The following is a 27,862-nucleotide window of genomic DNA, read 5'->3' on the forward strand; positions in this document are numbered from 1 at the left end:
GAGCCTCAGAAGGCCACTCAGATCACCTCCAGGGCAGTGTGACCATCCCCAGGCTTCACTCTGCCCACGGCAAAGCATTCTTCCGTAACAGCACCCCCATCAAACTCCTGTAAACCACCTCAGCACATCCATGCTCTCTCCTAAGTGCTGTCTCCTCTGGTCCTCACAGCAGCCCTATGAAGTCAGCATGACGGTGCAGAGGAGACCACAGCAGACCGGCAAGGGAAAGTGCAGGAGAAGGGGGGTTGTGCAGAGCAACGGAAAGGTCTGGACCTCTGAGGGCCCCACTCAGGACCCTTACCTTCTCTGGACAGCGCCACAGTCCTTCTGTCCTACACGGAGAAAAAAGTTCTTATCTGTTTAAACCAACACAAAGTGGCCTTTCTGTTACCTGCAGCCAAATGCAATCCTAACAGACTTACATGGAATTCATCCTCAATTTCCAACCAAATGATTCCAAAGTAAGAACTTCTCCCCAAAACTCATGCATAGGGATGGCTCGAATTATACCCTCTGCAAAGAAGAGTGAGTTTCAAGGTGTAAGGAAAGTTGACAGATGACAACACCCTCATAGTGGGTTTCTCTACAGCTTAGAAGAGAGAATCTGACCAGGATTGTCAAAGGTAGAGAGTCTGAGTCCAAAGGAAACCTCAGGCCCTGGCTCTTAGGAAGACAAAAGTCAGATGCATCCTGTTGTAGCCTGAACCCTGAAATACAGACAGAAACACACAGAAATCCCTACTGACTCACATACACATACAGATTCACACGCATACCCAGAAACGCAAACGGATTTCTACCCTCCCCGCCCCCACACACACAGACTCAGACACAGACATACAGATTTGTGTTGACAAACTCACAAACACACAGACCCACAAAGCACACACACATACACACACGCAGACTCACGCAGGGCTGCAGTGGGCAGGGCAGAGGAGAGTGGAGGAAGCTGGGGAGGAGATAGACGCCAGGTAAGTGGGGGTCTTTTCCTCTGCAGGGGCCTCTGGTGAGGCGGATGAAGAGGGAGCCTCCCTAACCCTTCTGAGAACACGGCGGGGTCAGAACATCTTCTGCCGTAGGAAGCCCGCGTGGTGACTCCCGTTTCCCTGGAAGTCAGCCACCTTTTCCAGAGGGAGGTCAACTGCTTCCGTGGCAGGTCATCCGTCTGCATGGAACAGGCAGCACCTGGTCACGGGAAACAATCTACTCGAGGTTTTTTCCATAAAGGGAAAGGTGAGACCAGATGGAAGGCCGGTTCCCTGAGAACGCAGCAGGCTCAGGTTTCCCACGAACGCGGCAGGCTGGAGAGCCTCCCCACAAAGCAGAGAACCGAGACTGTCCCTGCTCTGGTTCATCAGACAGGGATGGGCAGCTCAGGTGACCCAAGTGGTTTCAGATGGGCAACAGGAGACCTCAGTCTGGACCCCGCCCTGCCAGCAACCCTGGGTTACTGCCTTCCTCTCTCTGGACCACAGGTGGCCCCTGTTAGGCCAGAGGTCTATGCCCCCATTAAAGTCACTTCCAACCCAACAGGCTGAGGCTTAGTCTCCATACTGACTCCAAAGGAACCAGGACAGCGACCCTTGGACCATCACTCCCTCTGCTGCCATTCATCGCAGTGTCCTCGCCGAGAGCAGGGAGAGAAGGGCTCATGTTGCAGGGCACACTGGGCCTCCTGTACACCCCTACTGATGGCCTGCCCTGCACCAGCACCTGCCTGCACTGTGCCAGAATCCTCCTGTTGATGTTTGGTTTGTCAGTGAAGAGAAGGGTGCCCGGGAACTTCAGAGAGCCCTGGCAAAGCTGGCCCGGAAGGCTCTGATTCCTGGCTTCTTGTACCAGGGCAGCCGCCCTGCCCTGCCCCCCCCGATGCCCTCTGTCCTGGATCCCTGAAGCCCACAGCCTCCACTGGGGAGGGGATGCTCTCCAGAGGCTGGGCCCCTTTCCACTGCCGCTCACACCAGGGCTTTCTGGAAACCCATCCTGGGCTCCTATCAAGAGGTCTGGCTACTTTTCCTGAGGACTCTGGCTCTAGGGGCTCTTGGAGTCAAGCAGGACCCTCCAGTGGCCATGCCTATGGACGACAGGGAAGCTGGCTGGGCATAAGCCCCTCTGGGGATCCAGGCAGGACAGATGGGACAGAACAACTGAGGCTCCCCCTCTCACTCCAGACATCACCACGGCTATCACCCAGGCCTCTGGCCAGTCGTGAAGCCTGCTTCCAGCCTGGCCTTGCGGTATGGGCCAAACTGTGCCCACCCGAAACACAATGCATACGTTGAAGCCCTAACCGCCAGCACCTCAGAATGGGATATATTTAGATGCAGGGTCTTTAAAGGAGTGACTGATTTAAAATGAGGTCATTAAGGTGGGCCCTAATCCAACGTGATTAGTGTCCTTATAAGAGAGGATGAGGACACAAACACACAAAGCAGGAAGACCCTGTGAAGACACGAGGAGAAGACGGCCATCTACACGCCAAGGAGAGGGCCCTGGAGCGGTTCCTTCTCTCATGCCCTCAGAAAAAACCAGCCCTGCTGATACCTTGAACTTGGACCTCCAGCCTCCAGAACTGTGAGAAATAAATTTCTGTTGTTTAAGCCCCTGGCCCGGGGCACTTTGTTCTGGCAGCCCGAGCTGCCTAACGCCCTTTCTGAAGCCCTGGTAAGCATTTTCTTCCCCAAGTCCTCTCCCAAGCCATGGACTCGTGAGAAGGGAGATTGACCCTCAACTCCAGCAATGGTTAGAGTTTCACTCCCCAGCTCCCAGCTCCCCGTGGAAGTCAATACCTTCTCCACAGCAGCCCGCATCTCTGTGGGCCCCCGAGACCCCCACAGGCCCGCAAGGCAGCTATCAGGGCTGCCGTGATCTCTATAGCCCCTCCCAGCTCTGCTTCCCAATAGTCCCCACGGCTTGCAGACCGGCCACCTGAGGGCTGTTCCCAAAAGGGCAGCCCAAGAAGTGTCAGGCAGGGAGTGCTGCTGGGTCCCAAGGCCCATTGGAGGCTGGCACAGAGTCAGAGAGGGAGGCCCACAGTCAGAGCTTCTGCTAGGGATCCTGCCCTGTCAGCAGCCCCATCCTCACCAGCCCAGCGTGCAGGGGAAGGCCTCTGTTCCAGTCCAGAAGAACGTGCTCAAAACCAGGTGCTGGGCCGGGCGTGGTGGCTCACGCCTGTAATCCTAGCTCTCTGGGAGGCCGAAATGGGCGAATTGTTTGAGCTCAGGAGTTCGAAACCAGCCTGAGCAAGAGCGAGACCCCATCTCTACTAAAATTAGAAAGAAATTAATCGGGCAACTAAAAATATATAGAAAAAATTAGCCGGGCATGGTGGCGCATGCCTGTAGTCCTAGCTACTTGGGAGGCTGAGGCAGAAGGATTGCTTGAGCCCAGGAGTTTGAGGTTGCTGTGAGCTAGGCTGGTGCCACGGCACTCTAGCCCGGGCAAAAGAGTGAGACTCTGTCTGGAAAAAAAAAAAAAAAACCAGGTGCTGGAGGCATCGTTCCATCTGATGGGAAAGCTCCGTAATGAGGTTTCCAAGGCATAGAGGAATGCAATGGGCAGAGAAATCACTCTCCTTGGATCCTGGGTCACTGCTCTAGCAGCAAACATGGGAATTTTAACCACTGATCCTTAGAGCCAACCTAAGGCCTCGTGGGACTCCAAAGCCTACAGCTCATGCCAAAGGGCCTATGTGTCTGTGGCCATCCTAAGTTGGGGGGAAACATTCTTCTGTGCTTTGAATAAGATTGATCTGTGTACCCGGATACCATCCACAAAGAAAGCAGGGGTGGGTGCAGCCCGGCGGACAGGCCCCGCCACGTGGGCCAGGCCAATCTGTGGCCGCTGCGGAAGCCAGGGAGGAGGAGGCCGGGAACATGCTCTGTGCTGTGAGAGCTGCCCACACAGACAGTAAGGGCAAGTGTCTTCAGAAAAAAAAATCCAGATCTCAGGTCTTCTCACGTCCCTGTATCTCTTATGGGAGTCAAATCTTTTGGGGAAAACCTGGCGGGACCCCTCCCCAGAGGCGGCACTGGGGAGAAGATGATTATCAGGCACAAAGGTGTCCAAGTACCTATTTCTTCTCCACTACCCAAAACAGGGGTGAAGGACCAGCAACCAAGAGAAGAAACATGGGAACGCTGGCAGAGGCTATTAGAGTGTTCTGCAATGGAGGGGACCTCAGGTAAGGTGCTGAGGAAGCCATCAGACAGGAGAGGAGAGGGGTGAGGGAGAGACTGGGGGAGGGGGCGGGAAGGTTGACCCAGGGACACTGGTCTCACTAAGTGAGTTTAGAGTTTCAAGGTTTGGGAGATGGGGTACAAAGAAGCTCAAAGACGACCGGGCACGGTGGCCCACGCCTGTAATCCTAGCACTCTGGGAGGCCCAGGCGGGCGGATTGTTTGAGCTCAGGAGTTCGAAACCAGCCTGAGCAAGAGCGAGACCCCGTCTCTACTAAAAATAGAAAGAAATTAATCGGACAACTAAAAATATATAGAAAAAAAAAATTAGCCGGGCATGGTGGCGCGTGCCTGTAGTCCCAGCTACTCGGGAGGCTGAGGCAGAAGGATCGCTTGAGCCCAGGAGTTTGAGGTTGCTGTGAGCTAGGCTGACGCCACGGCACTCACTCTAAGCCCGGGCAAAACTCAAAAAAAAAAAAAGAAGCCCAAAGACACAGGGTCAGAGAGCCCTAGAGAAGGAGTTTCTTCTTATTCTTGTTATTAATTTGCACAGCCTTATTATTTAATTTGCAAAAGAGTAAAATTTACCCCTTTTTGGTGTACAGTTCCCTGGGTTTTTTCACATGCCTAGATTCTTACAACCACTACATTAGCTCAGCGCTCCTGAGAATCCCTCCTGCTCCCCCTTTGTAGTCACTCCCTCCCCTACTCCAGGCAACCACTGATCTGTCCTCTGTCCCTACTGTTTTGTCTTTTTTGCAATGTCCTATTCTGGGATCGTCCGTGTGTACAATGTCTATGAGCACAGGATGTACGAATGGGATGATACAGTGTGTAATCTCGAGACCGCCTTTTTCACTTAGCAGAATGCATGTGAGGTCCATCCGTGTGGCTGCATAAATCAATAGTTCATTCACGTTCATTGCTGAGGAGTGTTCCTTTGTACAGTTGGGCTCTAGTTTATGTTTCCATTCACTCACCAAAGCACACTGGGGTTGTTCCAGTTTGGGGCAACTATGAATAAGGCTATTATAAACGTCCATGGACAGGTTTTTATGTGAACATCAATTTTCATTTCTCTAGTATAAATACCTAGGAGTGGGATTGCTGGGTATCATGGCAGGTCTATGTTTAACTTTATAAGAAATTGCCAAACTGTCACCCAGAGCCACTGTGCCGTGCTGAGTTGCCACCAGCAAGTCATGAGAGTCCCCGCTGTTCCCCGCTCTCCCCAGCACAGAATTGCCAGCACTTTACATTTGCAGCATTCTAACAGGTGTGCAGTGGTAGCTCATTGTGGTTTTAATTTGCTTTTCCCTAAAGACTAGGGATGTGTCATGTATTATTTGCCATCAGTCTATCTTTGGTGAATTATCTGTTTCAGTGTTTTGCTCATTTTTAATCTGGTTGTTTGTTTTCTTGTTTTTGTGTTTTTTTGTGTGGTTTAGAGATAGGCTCTTGCTATGTTGCCTTGGCTAGCCCTGAACTCCTGGCCTCAAACAACCTTCCCGCCTTGGCCTCCCAAAGTGCTGGGATTACAGACACTAGCCCACCGCACCTGGCCTTGTTGTGTTTTGAGAAGTTTTGGGGTTTTTTTGAGATGAGGTCTCACTCTGTTGCCCAGGCTAGCTTGCAGTGGTGTCATCGCAGCTCACTGTAGCCTCGAACTCCTGGGCTGAAGTGATCCTCCTGCCTCAGGCTCCCAAGTAACTGGGACGACAGGTGCACACCACCATGCCCAGCTAATTTTTAATTTTTTGTACAGAGTCTCGTGAGTTCTTAACATATTCGGGATTCAAGCCCTCCATAGAATACAGAATGTGCAAGGATTTTCTCCTCACCTGTGGCTTGTCTTACAGAAGGAGCTTCTTAAAAGGTAAGCCTAGCACATCGCTCAGGTCACTCTTCTCCTTGCAGCCGCTCCCAGCGCTCTTAGAATGGGACACCCTCCCCTCCAGACTCCCATGAGCTGCCCCTTCTCCCCTCGCCTGCCTTCTGACCATGGGCCTGCCAAGCCCTCTCCCATTTCCAGACTGTGGCACCGCCCTGGAATGCTCTTCCTTCCCCGGCTTCCTTGTGGCTGTTTTCTCCCCACACCCCAGGTCTCATCTCAAATGTCCCATCTCCAGGGCCACCTGGTAGAGCAGCTTCCCCCAGTTCTCTCCATCTGCCAATCTCCTCCATACAACTCGCCACCATCAATAATTATCTTCCTCCTCTTTTCTTGTTTATTGTCAACCTCCCATCAAAAAGCAAGTTCCAAGGGACTGCATCTAGTCTGTGGTAGGTGCTCCATAAACACTTGCTCAATCAACGAGCACGCAGTGTCCCTACCAATCTGAACAGAACTCAGGCCAATCTGCTGCCCTTCCCACCAGGGAACAGACACTTCACTCACCCTGCGCATCTGGAGGGAAGGAGGAGGAGGTGAGTGGGAATGATGATCCCCCCACATCCTAGGCCAGCCGCAGCCTCAGCCACAGCCACACGACACTCTCCACTCTTGAATTCTCCACGCTAATGAGGGAGCGAGGATCACCAAAATCCGAAGATAATCCCCAAACCTCATTTCAGCTGTCTGTGTCAACCTCCTCCCAAGCTATGCTTTCCTTTCTCCCGGCAGTTGCTAAAGAGGCACAAAAGAATAAATGTTTCAAGTTGCACGGCCTCGCCTTTCCCTGCCACTCTCGGATCAAGGTGCAGACAGCAGGAAGTGGAGCGGGGAGGGGAGCCCCGTAATCCCAAACTGGGTTATTTGACCCTCCGTGATCTAGTTGAGGATAGTCTTCCTGCACCTGTTTTACAGCTGAGACGAAAAGCACAGGTCCTGCAAATGGTTCCCAGAAAGTGTGTGTGTGCGTGCATGTGTTGCACGGGCCAGGTGTAGGAGGGCAGGGGCTGAGCAATGCGGTGGGGGAGAAGTCGCAGGACAGTGAGAGCCAACTCCAGCCTCGTATCCAGCTCCAAGCCCCGATCCTGTCAGGGAGTCCCCCAGATGCCATCTGGTCTTTCTTAGTGGCACTTTTACAACCACATTTGGACATGCACAACCTGTCCCTCACCTCTCTGCACTGGGCTTCCACAAGCAGCTGCCAGGCACATCTCTACCCTTAAACTCATTTGTTATTGAGGGTGCACAATCAGGGCAAATCCCCAGGGCCCTGCCCAGTCCTGTGGGAAGTGCCCACAAAGTCCACACCCGGGCTGAGCCCTTCAAGCAAGAAGGACCAGTTCTTCAAGGATCACTCATGGAAAGATCTAAGTCAATCGGAGGGCCAAACGAATTGTCTCTGCTTTGTGTGTGCGCTGACAGTGTTCAAGGGTTCTGCTTTTTCTGTCTTCCTCGATTTGCACAAATAATCATCATAGCTAACACACACGCAGCGGGATGCTCCACATTTAATCTGTACCATAACCCTAGGAGGGAGGAGAGACTATTATTATCCCTGTTGTCAGAAGAGAAAACTGAAACTCCAAAGGTAAGTGTCTTGCCCAGAGGTGGAACTTAAACACTGGTCTGAGTAACTCCAATAAAACCATCTCCACCTGATTTTACCACCTTTTCTGAATCACCGGTTCTCAAACTTCACCTCTATAAGGAATTGTCCTTTCCTATCAAGGATTTTGACTAAGAAAAGCATGTGGAATGTGGAATGTCAAAGCTGGAAGGGACTCAGACACCAAAAATCTGAATATAATTACACAGATGAGGAGACTGAGGTCTAAAGAGGTCAAGAGACTGGCCAGGTGCCCTGCAGACTTTGAACATGGAGCCAAATCTGCAGACAGAGTTTTTGACGCCCACGTCCCCAGGTAACAGGGAAAAGATGCGCCAGCACAGGTCACAGCTGGAGTTAAGCACATCCACCGGGAATCTCCTCCCCTGATGGCAGGATCTAAGGCATCGCTCTCCCTCCCCCAGTGGGGCTGGCCTTACCTCGACATAACGGAGGCCACTCCTTGGGCTGGGGTCTCTGCCCTCAAAGCTGGAGCTGCTCAAGCCACTAATACCTGCCTGGCCCAGATGACCAGCCTTTTCCCCTGCACCTCTCCCCCCCAAAATGACAGGAAATGGAAACGTGACAAGGGACCCACAAAATGAAAGGGTGTTCCCGAGGCTTTTGTAGGATACTGCCTCAGAGCCAGGAAGGTCAAGAGGGGTGGGGGCCCCAGGTACTTCGCTGTGCTACGACCAAACCCTCAGATAACCAGATCTAAACACACACATGCGTGTGCACACACTGTCTCTCTGGCCATGATGACCGATGTCCCATGTCTTGATCTCGACATTGTGGCATAAGGCTGCACTGACTAAGCTCCCAGCCTTGCCTGGCAAGATTTAAAAATTTAAACACCCATCCCCCGAGTTCTCACCAAGACAGTCATAAAAATATTTAAATTTATTGATTATAAATCTCTCCCCTCAAAAGAATAAATCCTGGGGGCTCGGCAGCATGTGAGTCCTCCCTTAGTCGATACCCCCAAGAGCAACTCACCATCTCCATTTCTTATTCTCCGTGGTTTGCAATCTTGGCTCCATGTTAGAATCACCTGGGAAGCTTTTCCAATTCCCAAACTCCAGGCCTCATCTGGACCCATTAATTAAACCCGAATCTCTGGGGGTGGGACCCAGGCGGCAGTATTTTTAAATTTCCCCAGGTGATTCCACTGTGCAGCCAAGGGTGAGAATCACAGCAGAAGTTAAGAGGCAAATGATGCTGATAATGGCACCGAGGGAAAGCTGAGAATCTAGAATGAGAAAGAAAGGCCCCTCCCCGGCCCCCCACACACAGTGGTCCAGGGAGCCAGAGGGGGGCAGGACTGAGGCGCTCAGTTCCTCCCCATCCCTGCATCACCCCCAGCTGCCAGGAGGAATAAGGGGTGGATGGGAGCCGCAAGAATGTACAGGCAGACGGTGGGGACTATCGATGCTTCTGCCCCGCTAGCGACTGCATCTTCTGGGACTCGGGCACCTTCCTAGCAGCCTTCGCTCAGTCGCGGTGTTAACTGTAGGCTTGAAGTGGGCAGGGCCCCAAGTGAAGGAAATGGGCTGCCCAGCTCCATGGAATGAGAGCCCTTTGTATGGGGATGCTAGATGCGGTGGTTAATTTCTTAACTCTCATCGTAATTCGGTTCACGCGAGACTCCTGGAATGTCTTTATCCATCACAGTGGTTTGGGAAGATGATAAATTAATATTGTTATCAATGGCGGCATGGCTGAAATGGTTAAATAGCAACGTCTTCTTTGCCGGCTCTAAAAAGAAAGAGCCCCAAAGTCCATAAAGAAGACAAATGGTAAACAAAACCTCCTATCTTTTGACAGATTCCAGGACGAGTATCTTTCACAAACCATTCTGTGGAGAAAAGGGAGAAATCTATCTCATCTGACTTTGTATAGGACAACAGCCCACACCATAATGAGGCCGTCCCAGTGCTGTGAAATTGCGCTGAATAGCTGGAGAGTGCAGCGGCCTGTTCCCTGGGCATGTTTATTACAGCCCTTTGTATGCACCAACCCTGCCAGCCCTGGTTTGCTTCTAAACTAGGGGAGGGGAGAAAGAACCCAACAAATTTGTTGCTATGAAACTTCCCAAATGGGAGACTGCATAATAACGTTTGGAATCTAATGCCCTTGCCCCAAGCTCTTCTTGTCTGGGTCCACCCCTGCTCTAAACTCAGCAAGGTCCTGAGTCAGCCAATCACCAGCAGTGCCTGGGTGGCCTCGGCCCCCTGCCCGGGCCCTCCCACACCCTGAGAAGTCAGGCTGAAGAGGGCCCTGATGGCCATTCCCAAGCCAACTGGGGAGTCAAGAGCCACCCCCCTCCCTGTTGCCCTGTGAAATTTATCAGAAACAAAGCAAGGAAGTACAGCCAGGGCTGGGGGGTGGCACCACACCTACAAGATTTTGGAAGCTGCTGAAAGCAAACCATCAAAGATCAAAATGCTGAGGCCAATGTGCTTCCACCCAAAGAACCATTTCGTGGAACCATCTGGCCCTGGGAAGACAAGACAGAAGAGTCCCATGGAGGAGGTGGTGGGGGTTGACCGAGAGACCCCTGCGTGAAGATCGCAAGAGCACACATTCTCTGCTGGCATCCAAACTCCTCCTAAAGCTGGTTCCCACCAAGATCTCACAGTCTGTTTTTGGTGGGAAGTGTACCTTGAGGCAACTGAGGATTCAAAGTTCCCATATACCCTAACCAAGTGACACCAGAAAAGGGAAGAGCTAAGAACAAAGATCTAGAACTTTCAAGAGATGCCCTTCCTCACCAATCGGATGGTTGGACTCTTCAGGTCACATTTTTGCTCACCAATCAGAGAGCAGATCTCTTCTCACCAATCATGAAGCAGAGCGCTTCAGACAACGCTTTTCCTCACCAATCAGGAGGCAGCATCCTTGAAGCTTTGTCTTCCCCTCCCCCCCCCCAGTCAGGTGGCAGGTTCCTTGAAGTACTGTCTTTCCTCCCCAGTCAGGCACTGAGAGTGCCACCCTTTCCTGCCACATTCCCTCAGCAGGATGTGCCTGTGACTTTCTGAGCAGGATCCATCTTTAGATTTTCCTTTCCATGAGTCCTTCTCCTAAGGTTCCCACCAAGGCTGTGGGCAGCTGCTGTCCAGAGCTGGGAAGGAAGACACAGCCACCTGGGCTGGCCACAGCATTTGAAATCGTAAAACAGGAACACACCTTCACCTGTTTGCCTCTGACCCTCCTAGAAACACGCAAAGGAAGCAGAGCACTTGGATGTCGTGCAGCCAGAGCCCTGGGGAACAGCGCAGGCTCCTAGGACCCCATGGCTTCCTGACATCTCTCACTCTGAGTGGGGAAAAGCAGCACATAGTCTTCCTGCCTCTCCAGGGATGCGGATTTCTGCTCTGACAGCAGAAACTGGCACAACAGGAAACAACCAGTGCCCTTTCTGGTACAGCCCAGACATCCTGACCCACGGGCACAGGACTGCCCACCTGAGTGGGTGCTGCTGGTTAAAATTTTTAGCTGAACCCCCAAGAAATCTATGTGCAAGCCAGATGTTTGCAAGACCCTTGGCCTTAATTTCCTCTGTAAAAGACAGACAACACACACTTTGTGCACACAGATGAAGGATACCTTCTAACTGAGAACCCAAAGCCATCTCTCCCTGGTCTTGTCTTGCTCACACTTTCCTGACACTGCAGCCGTTTCTTGGGTCCCTTTTCCTGGGCGACCTTCCTATTCTCTGCTCAAAGTCTCCTGGGGGACTCTCACCTGACACGGTGAATTTTTTAAGGGGAAATAGCCCAGCTACCTTTATGCTCATATTTCTCTTGTCATCCACCAGAGGCAGCCACAAGTCCACAGATATGAAAAGAGATCTTGCTTTCATCTTGGAAGTCACCCTACTCATCCCTGTGCTTTTGGAATTGAAGGGATGTCTCTTGGAGGAGACAGACTGGGAAGCTGGTTTTTGAGAAAAGCATTCCACACAAGTAGGGTGGGCTTCTTGAGCCCCGTGTTCAGTAGAGCACACACTTGATTGAAATTCTGCTGCCCCCGTTTTGAAATTCGTAATCATTTTTGAATAAGCCCCCTATTTTCATTTTGCACTGGGCCCTGCAAATTGTGTAATCTGTCCTGCACACAAGTGCCCAACATCTGGTGGATTTCCTATTAAGAAGATGATACTTTTGCTTCATTCAAAGTCTCAGCAGGGCCCACGGAAGGGTTTCTGTACTGCAGCTCCCCATCCGGGCCCAAGGCTGCCATGGCTTGGGACCCTCTTATGTCAGAGTCGATAAAGGTCCACGTCAGGACCCTGTCCACAGTGAGTTGTTGCCCAAGAGCCCTCGGAGGTAAATATCTTCTTGGGAAACCATGCTCACAGCTGGCCCTGGCCCTAGGCCTCGAGTTTTGGGGCAGGAGAGCCCCAGTTCTTGGAATTCCCAAAAGCTAATGTGGGGTTCTCCCCCTCTAACATCACTAAATTCCCTGGCGTTGACTCTCTCTCCTCTGAGTCATCTGACCATTGCTTCATTTTTGTTGGTGGGAGAAAAACAAACAGCAGAAAGTTAAAATATTAGTGCTTGCTTCAGTGGACAAAAATAGAGTCTCCCGTCTCCTTTTAATTTTTTTGTCCTGAGAAGTAAAGCTATTTGCAGATGGATTAAATGTTCCTTCTGAGACCCCGCTCCTGAAACTGCCGACCTCACTGCGACCGCGTGTGTCTGTGTGTGTTGGGGGGCGGGGGGCGGTGCATACATATCCAAAGAAGTGCGTCTGCGTGCGTTTGGTAAAAGAGAGTCCTTTGTCCCAACGGTAAGCCGGTGAACATGACTCGAGACCCTGTGGTATGCAGCACACCTGTGCGGAGAAGCCGGGAGGAGGAGGGGAGGGGGAGGTGTTGCGGGCTGGAGCCCTGCACCCTCGTAGGGGATCACACCTTCTCCTTTCTTCTCCTTTGAGCCATGTCTCCATCGCCCCTTTGTTTTCGCTTACACCTCCAAATACCAGAGAGGCCGTGCATGCGCGCACGTGTGTGTGTGACAGAGAGAGAGAGAGATGATACAAAAGAAGGAGAGAGGAAAGAGAAGGGAAGACTGGTATTCCAAAGGACCCCCGGCCCCCAGCCCCCTGCCTGTGCATAGCCTACCTTTGCAGGCCTTCCGGTGAGTGATGGGCTTGCCCATGTCGCGGTAGTAGCCCTCCTTGCAGTAGTGGCAGTGGCGGCCAGCGGTGTTGTGGCGGCAGTTGAGGCAGACACCCCCACTCTTGCGCCCTGAAAGCTTGTAGAGCTCCATGTTGAAGCGGCAGCGCCGGGCATGCAGGTTGCAGTTACAGGCTGCAGGGAAGATGGGGAAAGGTGTCAGGTGGGGGGTTGCTGAGAGGACAGGCACCCATGGGGGTCAAGAACTTTCTAACTCCTCCCTTCTCCTCCACTGCCGGAGCCAGGGAGGCAGACCTGTGCCCTGGGAGCTCTTCCTTGGCAGCCCCTGTTTGCACCCACAAGCATTCATTGAGCACCTAACAGGACCATGGCTGAGGTGCTCCAAAAATTCGAATGTTGAAGTCCTAACCCCTGGTACCTCGGCAATGTGACTGTATTTGGAGACAGAGTCTTAAAACAAGGCCCTTAGGGTGGACCCTACTCCAATCTGACTGGTGTCCTTATAAGAGGAGGAGATTAGGACACACAAAGACAAGCCAGGGATGTGCGCACACAGAGGAAAGACCAGGCGAGGACACAGGGAGGTGGTGGCCATCTGCAAGCCAAGGAGAGAAGCCTCCACAGAAACCCCCCCGTGACACCTCGATCTCGGACTTCCAGGCTCCAGAGCTGGAGAAGTGATTGGGATTTCAGCCCAGCCTGCGGAGCCCTGCTGCGGCAGCCGAGCTGACCCAGACACTGTGCCACCAGCCTGCACTCCCCTTCTCCCCTGCCAGCGAGGACTCTGGGGCCACACCATCTTCCCTCCCACCATCAACCTGCACAGCTTTCAGTCTTGCTCTGGGGACCCTGCAGTGAGAACCCCCATATCGTTCTCTCTGGCTCTCCTCCCTCCCAGGCTTCCCTCCCCACCTGTTCCCTACCTGTACACACTGCTCAGGACTCAGCACCCTGTTGCACCCACCCCAACACCCTCCAGAATCTGTCTCCTTCACCCGTCGCCATCTCTGTGTTCCCAACTCCCAAATCAGTATTGCCAGCTTCAGTTCTGGGGTCTCCATTTGGACCCAGAGGCGCCTCCCCCACATCTATTCACTCCTCACCCCCCTGCCCTCTAGGCTCCCTATCACCTGAGCTGAGCCCTGCGGGCTACCCCCAGGTCCTGCCAAAGGCTGCACTCAGCACTCTAACCAGAGCAGGATTTCTGGGCCCCAGTCTGAGTATGCCCATCGGGATAAAGGCGAACCCACTGAGCATGGCCTTCAGGGCTCCAAACTAGCGGGTCCTCTCTCCCCTCCAGCCTCTCTGTCTTTATGCTTCAGCCATTGCAAACTTCAGTCCATTTCTAGAGCCATGCGTAAAGACTCCTTGTCTGCCCTCTCCGAGGCTTTGCATATGCGTTCCTCTCCTCCTAGATCACTCCCCTTCTCCCCCACCTTGCATCCTTCATCCTCCATGTCTTGGTTCCAACGTCACTTCCCAGCCCACCTCCACCCCAGCTGGCCTGGCCTGGGCACCCTGCCCGTCCCACACAGCCCTCCTCTCATCACACCAGGATCGCCTGTCACCTGCCGTCTTCTTGAGGCTTCCAACTCCGTGGTAACTCCAGATGGGATCTGGCCTACTCTTGTTCACCCTACAGCACGATTTTATGCTAAGCATCTTCTCATCACATTTTATGGAATTTCTAAAGAAATACATGTGTAGGCTGGGTGCGGTAGCTCACAGCCATAATCCCAGCACTTCCCAGGAGCCAAGGCAGGGGGATCACTTAAGACCAAGGGTTTGAGACCAGCCTGGGCAACACAGTGAAATCCCATTCCTCTTCTCTACAATAAATACAAAAATTAGCCGGGTGTGCTGGTGCACCTGTGGTCCCAGCTACTCGGGAGGCAGAGGCAGGAGGATCACTTGAGCCCAGGAGTTGGAGGTTGCAGTGAGCTACGATGACACCACTGCACTGTAGTCCAGGCGACAGAGCAAGACCCTGTTTCCAAAAATATATGTGTATATGTTTAATTCATACACTTGAAAAACAAAAGCAGAAAGGGAAAAGAATGCACCCCTACTTCCATTAACCACTGTTAACATAAGTATCTTTCCTTTTAGGCTTTAATTAACATTTGCTGAGCTGTGGAGCTATTTCATTCTTTCCTGGATTGTACTTGTATATATCTAGTTTTTTAGCCTATTTTTTTCAAAGTGACAAATATTTTTTTCATGTCAAATACCATTCTTCATGATGTTCAAAGGTGGTCTGGTATTCCACTGTATGCACATACACAGCGGGCTCCTGGGCCTCTGAAGTGGATGCATTTAAAAGTAGGGGCTTCTAGGGTTGGGCAGTTAGGTTGCTTTCAGTTTTTCACTATTATAAACAACACAATGGTAACTACCTTGGAACACAATGGCAACCACCCTGAACAACCCATCTTTGAACATACACGTTTGTACTCTGATTACTGCTGCACAGTACATTTCTCAAGATGGGATTGTTGGGTTGAAATTTGGATCTACGTGTTTTTAACGTTGGATCCAAACTTGCAAAGCTGCCCTCAGAAAAAGCTGTGCTAGCTTACACTCCCCCCAGCAGGATATGAGAACTCCTGTTTTGCCACACCCTTGAAAAGAATAATATGCATTTGGTATCACCATTCTTTTTTTAAAATCTTTGCCAATTCGTCTGAGGCAAATACACGCACATGATTTTAATTTGCATGTCTTTGATTCCTAGGCATGATTTGATTCCTGGGCATTTCTCCATGTGTTTGTTTTTCTATTTATATTTCTTTTTTGTGCATTGCCTGTTCATGCCATTTGACCAGTTTTCAAATAAGGCAGGGTTTTTTTTTTATGCTGTCTAGTGCTCTTATATACAATGATTAAAAACCACTTATCTTCTACCATACAAGCTGCAAATATTGTTACCAGTTTCTTATTCACATGTGGCTTTTATTTGTGATTTTAGAAAAACACTTCCCTCTTTAATTATTCCCTCTGATATTATAAGCTTCTTTAAGGGTTCTCCCTGGAGTCATCTACTAGTTACTCCATTAACAAATAGAGGTGGACGGGGGCTCTAGAGCAGGCACTGTGTGGGATACGAGAGAAAAGACAGCTCCCACTTTGAAGTCTGGAAGCATCTGACAGCCAAATTAGACCAGAGAATGACTCCTGAGAGGCTTACTAAGTGTCCCTCAGCAACTGTCCCCCAGGTGCAAAGAAAGAGGCTGAAACTACACCCTGCCCTCCCACACAGAGGACTGTCACGCTTCACGCATGCACTGTCTCTTTGGACTTACTCTGCTAGGCAAGGGGGACAGGGAGCTGTTCAGAGAGGTGATGTGATCAACCTGCCCAGGACCACAGAGCTGGTAAGTGGGGGGCCCAGGGCTGCAACCCAGGTCTTTTGGCTCCTGGTCCATTGTCTCAGAGGAAAGGACCCACATCACCGGAAGAAGCAGCTGGGCCTAGACTCCAGCCAGAATCTAGATCTTTCCTATGAGCACAGAAATCACAGGGCCTGGTGCACCTACCCGGGGACAGGGATCTAGAAGGACCACCCAGGTCTCACTTCCTCGGGCCTTCTTTGCACCAGGAAAGGCCTTGTAACAGCATCTTCTGGTCCTTCTTGGGAGCAGATGTTAATCCTGCATCCTCCTCCAGAAAGGCAGCTGTTCTGCGTCCCCCCAACAGGGCCTGCCCTGGCCTCTGAGCCTTCCACTTTCCCACCCTGAGAGGAAGCTCAGGCTGGTATCTCTCTTCCATATGCACCTTACAGCAACAAAAGGTTCTCCCAAACAACTGGTCACACAAAAGAAAACTCTGAGGCCAAACATCAAAAGGCAGCCGCCTCCTCTCCCCATCCTTGGAGCTGTCAGAGGACATCAAGTGGCAATTGCCCACGCTCAGACTTCTGCAAAGTATTTTACAGCTTGTTTTCTTTTCTCTTTGTTTTATTTTCTCTACACAAATGGAAAAAAGCATCGGGCAAAGCACTCACATCTGGATCCCTCGGCTCCACACGGAGGTGTCACCCAACTCCCGGCCTGGCCCCAGCCCCTTCCTCCAGAGACACCTTAATCCCTCGTGCCTTCCTGTTTATCTCCTGCTTCTCTTGGAGGCAAAAATATTGGGTATTAGTTTCATTATCAGATTTCAAGGCGGGAAGGAAAGGGCAGCTCTGTGAGACCAGAGAGGTCAGCCCGAGAGAAGGGGTAGGGGGAGGCAGAGACACTCCCGAGGGACCAGCAGGGGCGAGGATAGTGAGGCTCTGCCTCTTCCCAGGGGTCCCCCAGCCATCCAGAGAGGCCCCAAGCTCAGTGCCCCCTTCAGCTATCATGTGGGGGTCACTAACACGTGGCTGCATTTCAGACCCAGGCATAACGAGAGGCAAGGAGGTAGGAAAAGGGGGACTCCCTACCCTCCAGCCAGAAACCCGACAGGAAGGGGGGCCCAAGAGATGGCCACCTATTTCCTGTCCCCATCCAAATGTCCTCTAAGTCCTATTTTAACACATGCCTGTGACCACTTCTTAGCTCCCAATATTCCTTAAGCCTTTCTGAACCTCTCCCACCAGCCTGGCCCTGCCCCAGCCCTGGCCACCCCCGAGTCAGTTCGATTCAACGCACATTTCCAGGGCCTAGCTGTGTGCCAGGCTCTGTGCCACAGGGATACACAGGGGAAAGACGTGCCCGCAGCTCTCCAGGGGCTCCTCGTGTCAGCGATTTCTTGGATCGAGTGAGACAAATCTTCTCGTCCACTGTGCTGGTTTGTTGAGGACAGGGGCAGTGTTTGTTCTTGTACCCTCCAGCCCACAGTAGGCCTCAATACAATTATTTTTGTTGTACAAACGAGGGGTGGGGGGAGGGAGGAGATGGATGCATGGATGGGGAGGTAGGCAGGCAGATAAATATGTAGATATTTATCTACAGATAGGCAGATAAACATGTAGATTTATATGTAGATAGACAGGCAGTCAGACAGGTAGGACAGACACAGGATTTACTGGCCTGGACCACACCCTGACCAGGTATGGCCTTGTGACATTTCTTTTACTGTTGCTCTGAACTACTTTAAAAGTCGTCTTGCTGCTTTAACTTGCCAATTCATCTTCTGTGCCCTTGAGAAGACTACAGTGCTTTAGGGAGAAGAACCCACATCTAAGAGCCCTGGACTCTTCCGGGGACTCTGAGTAGGGCCTTGCACGCAGAGACCAAAGAGACTGAATCTGCTTCCGTTAGTTTGATGAGTTTACCAAAAGACCCTGATCAACTAACCCCCAGTCCCACCAGGACTGTCCCAGGCCCAGAAAGCATCCAGCAGACCCTGTTAAGCCGTATCCAGACCATTTCTCAGGGGTTCTGGCCCTGGCTCTCCCAAACTCCGCGTGGCCCCTGCGCTCTCAGTGGAGCAGGAAGGCCATTTGGCCATGGGCTTCCCCAGAGGCTCTGGTCTCAGCCCCAGGGCCCCTCCTCTACCCCCCAGCACACAGGGTCACAGTCTCCTCCCCCTTCCAGAGCAGTCCTTTTGAGAAGTTTACCCATGTAGTCCCTGAAGCCTAACAGGGAATTTTGGACTTAGGTGTCTGCAGCTGAACTGTCTAAAATAACCAACCCCTGTGTGCACTGTCCACTGACTGGGGGCTTTTTACATAGGAATTGGTCCCCATCCCTGGGCTGCCTGCACGCCGGGGTAAGCACAGCTCTCAGACCTGGCATGATTAGCGGCACATTTTGACACATCCAGGCCATATGGGCAGGCTGAGGTATGGGGCACTTGTGTGGTGGGGGCGGGCACCACTTCCCTCACCAGCGCGTTTGCTAGATGCATCTGCAGCTGCTGGGTAAGGACCACGGGACCTACTCACCACGCACAAAGTGGTCTCACGATTTCCCCGGGGAGGGATGGGGCCTTGGTTCTCAACCGGGGGCACGTGGCAATGTCTACAGACACTTTTGGTTATCACAACTGGGGAAGGAGGGGCTGTTTCCATCTCAGGGATAGAGACTCGAGAGGCTGCTAATGTCCTACGATGCACAGGACAGCCCCTGCAATGGAATCATCCAGCCCGAGATGCCCACAATGCTCAGTCTGAGAAATTCTAGGTTACAGAGATTGTAACACCCCCCACCTCCAGAGTATGTGAATTTTTATACCTCTCTGCCGCTGCCTAAGATGCTGTTCTCTAAGTGCAAACTCTGCAGCCTAGAATGCTGCCCCAGAGAGTGACACTCAGCCAGTGCTGGTGTGAGTTCAGGGGACACAGTGGCCAGCAAGACAGAATCCCGCCCCCACAATGCTTCCTACCTCAGAGGGAAGAAGGACAGTGGTCTAGTAACTGCATGATAGATCTAGAACTTCCAACTATGACCTGTGCTGTCGGGACTGACAGTTGGGGAGACCACCCTGCTGGGCCCTTCTGGGATAAGGGGGAGAGGACAGGGCCTGAGAAGGAAGTCCAGGTGCAGACAGGATAGTCTGCCAGCACTGCTCCTGGGGATCCGGTGCAAATGCAAGCTCTGATTCAGGCGGTCCCGGGCAGGGCCCGGGGGTCTGTATTTCTAACAAGCTCCTGGGTATTACAACTGCTGCTGGTATGTAGACTGGCGTAGATGATGGAACTGGAACTAAATTGAAAATAAATCAGTTAGGGACATAACCTGTGTGTGGGGACAGAGAGCCCCTCAGGGAGGTAAAAGGGAGATTTTACGGCAGGGAGTCTGCAGTGGGGCAGTGGACAGAGGTCTGGTTTCAAAAGAAACTTCTCCATAAACGACTAGTTGAGAATCATAAAAATATTTGAGAGTTATTTTTAAGAGTTTGAGGTAGCTTGTATTCCCTTTTATTTATTACTTTGCTACTCTATTTTGTATACTATTTATTTAGAAAACGTTTGACGCTTGTTTATAAATTCTAAGCATTCCGCCCCCAGTGTGTGTCTTTCTGAGCCCAGTTTTCAGCATATCCTGAAATGGCTGGGCTCCGCAACCACAGCTCCCCACACACCTGGCTGCTGTCAGCACCTGAGGATCATTCTGAGCTGGGCTCTCAAAGGCCTCCTTTGCGGAAAGCGGCTGAGGCAGAACTGGCCCGACCATTTCTGGGGCCCACGGTCTTTTGTGTCTACAGGTGAGCAAGGCATAAGAGAAATGATCATAAATGCACATAAACTTATAAAACAATCAAAGCCCAGACTATAGGTTTCACCTTATTACTGGCAAATACGGTAGGGCGTGGATTTATTTATGCATTCAACAAATATTTGCAAAGCACCTACCTACTGCGTTCCGGGCACTAACGCAAGGTGCTGGGAATACAACAGTGAGCAGGGCAGCGGTACTCCCTGCCCTGGTGGAGTCACTGGAGACACCTGGATGTGCTAAAAGTCTGGTTACTGACATTGCCACTGTCAGCTCACTCCAAGGTCCGCCACTGTCCCCTAAACACAGGGCTTAAAGCTGGAAACTCAACAAGATACAGTGCAGCGGTGACCAGCCAGAGTGAGTCCAAGAACCACTACGAGAGCTAGGAGGACATTCCCAGGAGCAGTCTGGCTCCATTCAAGGTTCTAGGGTTTGCAATCGTTTGAGGATGCCTTGTTTCAATTTTAATTTAAAAAGACCATTGACAAACATCACCTAGACGTGGCCAGGAGAACTGGACAACTTGCTTGTCTAAAAGGAAAGAGCCATTAGGCAGTAAGGCAGTTCATACTAGGCATACAGATCCAGGTCAGGAGAGGATGTCCCGTGGGACTCCTGGGGTCCTGGAGAACACGTGAGGGAAGATGTGGCACTTTAAGACAGGAGATGGGACCACCAACACCAGCCTCAACATGACCTGTTTCTGCATGACTGCTCATTCACTTCTTCGTTCAAGAAATATGAACGGAGGAGCCCCTTGGCTGTGCCAGGCTCTGAGCTGGGAAGCACGGCTGCTGCAGGGCTGACATCGCTGCACTTCGCTCTCTCAACAGACTACGGCCCCCTCTCCCTTCTCTGGAGCTGTGGTTTTCAATTCAAGTGGCCACTACCCCCCTCCCGAGGCCCCAGCCTGTGATGGTTCTCCAGCCTGGGTGCGCAGATTCACTAGCATCGCCTACTGGAACACCGATGGCTGCACCCCACGCCCAGAGCTTTGCACTGAGCAGGTTGTACGTGGGGGCCTGAGAGTGTGCATGTCACAAGTTCCCAGGCAGTGCTGAGCCGCCCGTCTGAGTGCCACACTTTGAGAACCACTGGTCAAGATAATGCAGAGGAAAAAAAAAGTCTGAAGACAAGGACCCAGGATCTCCCAGTGTAGACAAGCAGGGCACAGGTGAGTGTAATTATTACAACATAAAATCAAACATCACATGATTGACACAACATCACAAAGCAGCAAGTCAGAGGAAGGGGACCTGAGGCCTGACCTGGGGGCTTGGGCTATGGTCCCAGGTCTGCGGCTCCCCCGGCTGTGTGACCCTGGAAAGCCTACTCAGCCCCTCTGAGCCTGTTTTCTCATCTGAAAAGGGAAGACATTTGGGTCTGATGATCTCTAAGTTCTTTCCTGGTCCTTAAAGTCTCTAACTGCATGATACCAAAACTCCTAGGGGGATAAGGGACAGATTGTGGAGGGCTGGGGGGGTACCCTGGAGTTCAGGATGGGGGTGCTCCAGCCTGAGGCAATGGCGCTATGGAGAAGCTGCAGGGTGGGACTCCACAGAGCAGGTGACAGGGTATGGGAAGGGCAGTAAGACCAGCCCCAGGCAGTAGGTGGATCACAGAGGGGACTGATGGCCCTGGGGTGGGGGATCCCACAGGCTTCACCTAGCTGAGGGTGGAGGTGATGGGACGCTTTCCAGGGTAATAGCATCAGAGGGGCGTGGCACACAAGACCAGTGACCACCTGGATCTTGCAGAGAGAACAGGTGTGCAGGGTCCTCTCCAGGGAACTGGGCAGAGGAAACCATTCTGAGCAAGAAAAAAGTTGTCTGCTTTTGGGCATGCGGCTGGACTTGGTAGGAGGATTTAGCAGAGGGCAGAGAGCAACAGGGATTTCCCAGCCTGGGAGGCCCCCGAAGCCAAGTTCTCACAGAGAGGAGCTCTTACTTCTCTCCAAGGCTCTCTCTGACGGCGCCTCCTCTCGGGACACAGAAGGCCTGCAGAGCAGCGACATTTATTCTTTAAGCTCCAATTTGAAAACAAAATCTCTGTCTACCCCCTCTCCCCTCCCACCGCCTGTGCTTTATCTCTGATATCAGAAAAGCAATCAAAGAGGGTGGATCAAGGTGGAAGGAAAAATGGAAACAAGAGAGAAATGCTTTGGAAACACCCCCCACCTCAGAAGTCAGAGCGGGCCAGCAAGGCTGGAGTTCCCGCCTGCCAAAGACAGGCTTTAGATGGTTTCTGATAAAGTCCCGGGAGATAAGTGGCCTGTGTTTGTCGAGGGCTTAGAGAGCTTTAGCCAAGTCTGAACACAAAGGGGCCCTCTGTCAACAGTCCTTCAGGCCACTAATAGGGCTGAACAAACACTACAGTAACAAGTTCTTCACACCTGTGGGGCTTGGGAAAGGCGCTGGCCCCTTTGTCAAGACATCAGACAAAAGGGTCAGACAAAAGGGCCCCTAGGAGCATCACCACCCACCCACCCCCAGCCAGACCCTCCTGGGCTTCTGGAGAAGGGACGGGGTGGGGGGCAGATAAGCCTGAAGTCTGGTGAGCCCTGTCTCCTTCTTCAAGCAGAAACGTGAACTCCAACCAGGCAGGGAGACCAACCACGAATAAGGTCCCTGCACGCAGGCTGACAGCAGACGTGGTTCGTGGAGCATTTCGTGGGGCTGGGATTGGGGCCATGGGCAGGATGGGAGTGCCAGGCTCAGAGGCTCCAAAAAACACAGTCCTGGTCCCCTGGCTCTTTCTCCCACCATGCGGGGCAGCCAGCCCCTCCCCAGTGGATGGATGGCAGGGCCATCCCCCAAATCTGCTTGACCTCACTGTCATTTTTTCCACTGACTTCTTTTTTCTCTGTAAACATCTTAGCCTTTTCTTTCCCCTGCCCTTTTTTGGCTGCTGTGCCTCCCCCTAAGGCTTTGAAACAATCCCTTCCTAACTAACATCTCCCAGGCCCTCCACTGCAGAGGAACAGCGCAGGGTTCCTGCTGCACAAACATCCTCCTCTTCGCCTGCGTGGCGGGCAGGCCCCTCTCTGGAGGAAATGCCGAGGAGGCTTGGGTAAGCCCCGAGCAGTCGAGCAGACGTCACTTCTTTGTCTGCTGCGGGGCAGAGGGCAGAGGGCAGAGGGCTGCGGGTGTTTACCCCTCTTGGGGACTTCGGCCCTGGGCCTCAATATGGCATTCACCACTCTAGGTCTTCTGCACCTCCAACTAGCCCTCCACCTCAAACTCCTTTTCATTTTGTCACCGCCCTGTTCTGGAACCTTCCATGGCTGCCTACTGTCCACAGACAAGAACTCTCTTGCCCTCAAGAGCAAAACAATGGTTTCAAAATGGAGGTCCCGAGACTAGAGGTCTTGCTTCTTCCATATAATAGAACCCTGCATAAACATCCCACCCTACCCCACTCCCATCCATGCCCAAGACCTACGCCAAATGGGGAAGGAGGACATTGCTCCCCAAGGCATAAACAGGGTCTTGGGGCTAGTGTGGCCTCCCAAGGCTTCCTGGTTTACCCTCTTGTCATAGAAGAGATGAAAAAGGTGAGGCCCCAAGAGACAAACAGGCTTTGCCAGGGAGCTGGCAATAGTTAGTGCAGACTAGCCCTGCACCTACCTAATTCAGGGCTTGTTCCAGACCCCCAGCAAGATGAGGGTGACATGGTCTCAGGCAGGAAGAAGCTTGATAACCCCCCATGGCTGCTGGAATTCATTCCTGAAGGCAGAGAATTTTCAAAGCAGAGGGGTTGTCTGAGCAAAGCTCCCCAGTGGCTTTTGCTACCATGAAATCCCCTTTGCCTTGTGACGCAGCCACCCTGCCCAGAGGCGGCACGGGGGGCTTCCTTCCAATCTCTTTTCCCCAGAGGTGGTGCACACACTCCATGTGCTTTATAAAACAGACATACGAGGACTAATTTGCCAGTTGTGCCGGCCAAGCCTGGCTCCTGGCTCCCTGGAGTCATTTCCCATCTGTAATGGCTCCCGTCTCTGCACCCGGCACATGCCAGGCTGGAACCCAAGGCGGGACTCCATGGCAGCGGGAGAGGCTAGAGCAGTTGATTCTGACTAGAGGCAGGAGAACATGCGATTCCCGGGACACCTTCCCCCTCCCTTTGCTCACCCCGCCACCATAGGCCACATGCCTCTCTGCTTGACTGTTTAATTCAACTCCTTAGTTAACTTTGACTTGAGCTGTGGGCTTCCAGAGACCATCCAGACTGCAGCCTAAACTGCACACCAGGCCCTGTGAGCCCAAGGGATGGAGGTTCCTGTTTGTGGACTGGGACAGGCTTCAGCCAGGATTCTGATGAGCCATTCCAGGTCAACACCAACGTGCCTTATCTTTTTCCTAATTCACACTCTGGATTTAGCAAATAAAAATATAGGAGGCCCAGTTTGATTTGAATTTCCACAAATAATTTTTAGTAAAAATACACCCAAGAATTGCATGGCAATCCCATCTCCAAGACATTCCCGATGCCAGACCCCCACCGAATTTGTGCTTTGCCTGAGATGTGTGATTTCAGATGACAGTTTTTATCAAAGGCAACTCTAATTTTCTCAGCACTCATGAATCCCAAAAGAAGTTAAAAGGGCCCCTCAACGCAACAGGCCCAAGAGGGAAGAGTCCTGTTTGGGTGTTTTTAAACTCAGAGGGTTGTCTGATTCTTCAGTTCCTGCTTGGGTAGTGCCAGCTTGTCCTTCCCTAATCACTTCCCGCTCTCCATCTGCTAAACGAGAACAGAAATCCTTTGCCTGGGACCACTTGGAGATGTGCAAGAAGGGAACAGACCCTGCCCACAGGATGACACACAGAAAAGTGCCTTCCCCACTGCACGACACCACCGTGAATCCTGGGCAGACAGTCACCTCTCTCTGTCCCCACGAGGCTCCCGAGAGGCCCGTTATCCCCTAGCATGCCCCAATGTCACATGCAAAGCTCCCTTCCTGGAGTCACACCACAGTTTCTGGAAAAACAAGGAGGAGGAAGGCAAGTATGATCAGGGTGACCCAAAATCTTTACCCAAAGGTGGCCATTTTCATCAGTCCAAGTGTTGTGGTGAAAATGATCCAAATCTGAACCCCAATTCTGAATGCAGTCATTTTAATCAAAGTAGGTACAATTTGTTTAGCTATCAGTAGGGTGTTTATGAGATTATAATTAAAGACTTTCGGTGGCCTACCACGGAACAAAGGGAGTGACAGGGGCAGCAGATTCCAGCTGACCAAGGGGGCTGGGATGGGCACCCCAGGAGAGTGTCTTTGCCATGCCTGGAGGCACCCAAGCACAGGGAGGACAAGGTGTAGGAGATTCCTGCTCTGAGGAGGAGGCAGAACCAGACTGACAAAGTCCCTTCCGACTTAGAGGAGATACTTTCCTGCCTCTGGGCTGGGAAATCCTTCAGGGTTTGAGGCGAGGACTGGCCTTGTTAACATTCTTATAGGTGAGTTCCTGGAAGGGATGTCTAGTCCACAAATGACCCTTCAGAAAGAGACAGAACTTCCCTGTGGGCACACATGGGATGAATCCACGTGGTCCTTCTGGAATGACTTCTCAGTTATCAGCTATAGCGAGGGAGAACAGCCTGGGGCCGACCATAAACTCTTCCTCCTGGAGAGATGGTATCTCTGCAGCTGAACATCTGAACGGGTTTTTGGGGGCCTTTGGATCGATGCAGCAACAGAGGGACAGCGGTGGCTTAACTAAAAATCCAGCCACTCTTTCAGGGTTTCAAAGGCTTTAGGGCAAACTGGTCTGCAGAAAGGCACCGACATAGCCGTCTGCAGCCAGCATCTCTACGCCAGGGTGGTGCCCTGAAGTGCCAGCTATGGAGCATTTGGAACATGCACCCCAGATTTGGGGATGAGAAGCCATCCCAGCAGCTTGCTGGCGCTGTCAGGCTGAAACCCCCAGGCGAGAATGAATCCAAGAAGAGACTGACGGGAAAGGAGCATCCTGCGGTGAGTCAGGATTGTTTTGAGGGCCAAACACTTAGCTCACTGGCAACCAGAGACATTCTGCTGCCTCGATCTGTCTCAGCATCCAGAGGGCAAGCCTGCCCAGGGTCCCCCTGGATGTGTCTAAAGACAGGTGGGTACCTCCAGCCCCGCTAACCAGTGGAGAGTTATGGGAGGTAGGAGGTGGCTGAACTCTCTTTCGCCACCTGCTTTGGGACTGAGCCCCAAGGTGCTGATAAGGAAGGTTGTCTCCTTGACTCCTCACCCCAAAGTGGGTGGGAGCATCTGTGCTGAAACACCAAACTTGGTTTTTTTATTTTTTTAGAGATGCGGTCTCACTCTTGCTCAGGCTGGTCTCGAATCCCTGAGCTCAAGCGATCCTCCAGCCTCGGACTTCCAGAGTGCTAGGATTACTGGCGTGAGCCACTGCGCCCAGCCCTAAAACACTGAACTTGTACCCAAAAGGCATGAGGGGCTTCTAGGAGCTCTAGGAAAGAAAAGACAAAACAGATGCCAAGCCACGGCCTGCAGGAGACGGGCAGAGGGGGGGAGGTGGGAGCTGAGGGCAGTACTCAGAGATGGAAGAGCTCACACCTGCCATGCTGACTCACTTTAGCACCATAACAATAACAGGTGACCTGCCTGGAGCAGTCCCCGTGCACCAGGCACCCACAGGTCCTTACTCTTCACAACCTGCCCACGAGCCAGGAGCCTAGAGTCCCCTCCCTGCTTCCTGTGACATCCTCAGTCTCCCCATCCACCAACCCCCTCGCCACGCCCTGCAGGTACATAGCCTGGAAGAAAAACGAGGGGTGTGTGTGAAAGGCCATGGAGGCCTCCCTAGGGTGCCCCCAAACCCTTGACAGCTCAAGTCGTCCAGCGCATGACTTCAGAAACATCATCTCCTTATCTTCTTCCAGTCCAGAGAGGCTTGGGTGGAAAACTAGTACGGACACATCTGTTCTTCTAAACACCCCACACTTTACCACTTTGCTTTCATCTCACTAAAGAAAGCCAGAGGCCGGGCGCGGTGGCTCACGCCTGTAATCCTAGCACTCTGGGAGGCCAAGGCGGGCGGATTGTTTGAACTCAGGAGTTCGAGACCAGCCTGAGCAAGAGCGAGACCCCGTCTCTACTAAAAATAGAAAGAAATTAATTGGACAGCTAAAAATATATAGAAAAAAATTAGCCAGGCATGGTGGCGCATGCCTGTAGTCCCAGCTACTCGGGAGGCTGAGACAGGATTGCTTGAGCCCAGGAGTCTGAGGTTGCTGTAAGCTAGGCTGACGCCACGGCACTCACTCTAGCCAGGGCAACAAAGTGAGACTCTGTCTCAAAAAAAAAAAAAGAAAGCCAGAAAAATAAAAGAGATGGAGACACTGAGGGCAGAGTTTTACAGACTTTATCCACCCAATGCTCTCACGAACACGGGTGAGGAAGGCTGCTCCACTCAGCTCAGGGTCCTGGCCCCTTCCTCTCTGCCCACTGCGAATGCGGGTGGGTAGTCCTCCCCCAGATCTCCACCCGGTGACCTGGTTGGTTTTGTGACCAGAATAGAGCTATTTCAGGTACAAGCTGGGCTTGGCAGGGTTGTTTTATGACAATAGTTCCCCTCGGGTAGACTTCAGAAATGTTTTTCTCTTGGCCTAAAATTAGGGGGTTTGGGAACCAGACAGGTTCCTTGTACGAGTTGGTGGGAGGGGGAACCCACATGTGAACGCCCCACATTTCTTGGCCCTGGCACTCCTGGCTGCTTTGGATGTGGCTAATTCCCCAGGCGTCCTCTGTAATTCCACAGTAATGTGGCTTTAATTGTCCCCAAAGCGGGCCATTCTTCCTTTATTGTGCAGTAAATTTCCCTCCAGAGTTCGGATTTCATGTGCCTGCCACAGCCTTTTCATCATTCCAAGTGTTGTGGTGAAAATGAT

The 27,862-nt window shown here is 52.1% G+C and overlaps 1 protein-coding gene across 1 annotated transcript in view; it reads right to left on the minus strand.

Annotated features, from left to right (window-relative positions):
* Positions 1-27,862, minus strand: part of NTN1 (netrin 1) — a 181,548-nt gene that overhangs the window by 54,743 nt on the left and 98,943 nt on the right. The window contains exon 3 of the mRNA XM_012655637.1: positions 12,807-12,995. Coding sequence (XP_012511091.1) covers positions 12,807-12,995 — 189 coding nt within the window. The remainder of the gene's footprint in view (positions 1-12,806; positions 12,996-27,862) is intronic.

Source organism: Propithecus coquereli, unplaced genomic scaffold, assembly GCF_000956105.1.
Source record: "Propithecus coquereli isolate 6110/MARCELLA unplaced genomic scaffold, Pcoq_1.0 Scaffold482, whole genome shotgun sequence".
Classification (NCBI taxonomy): Eukaryota; Metazoa; Chordata; class Mammalia; order Primates; family Indriidae; genus Propithecus; species Propithecus coquereli.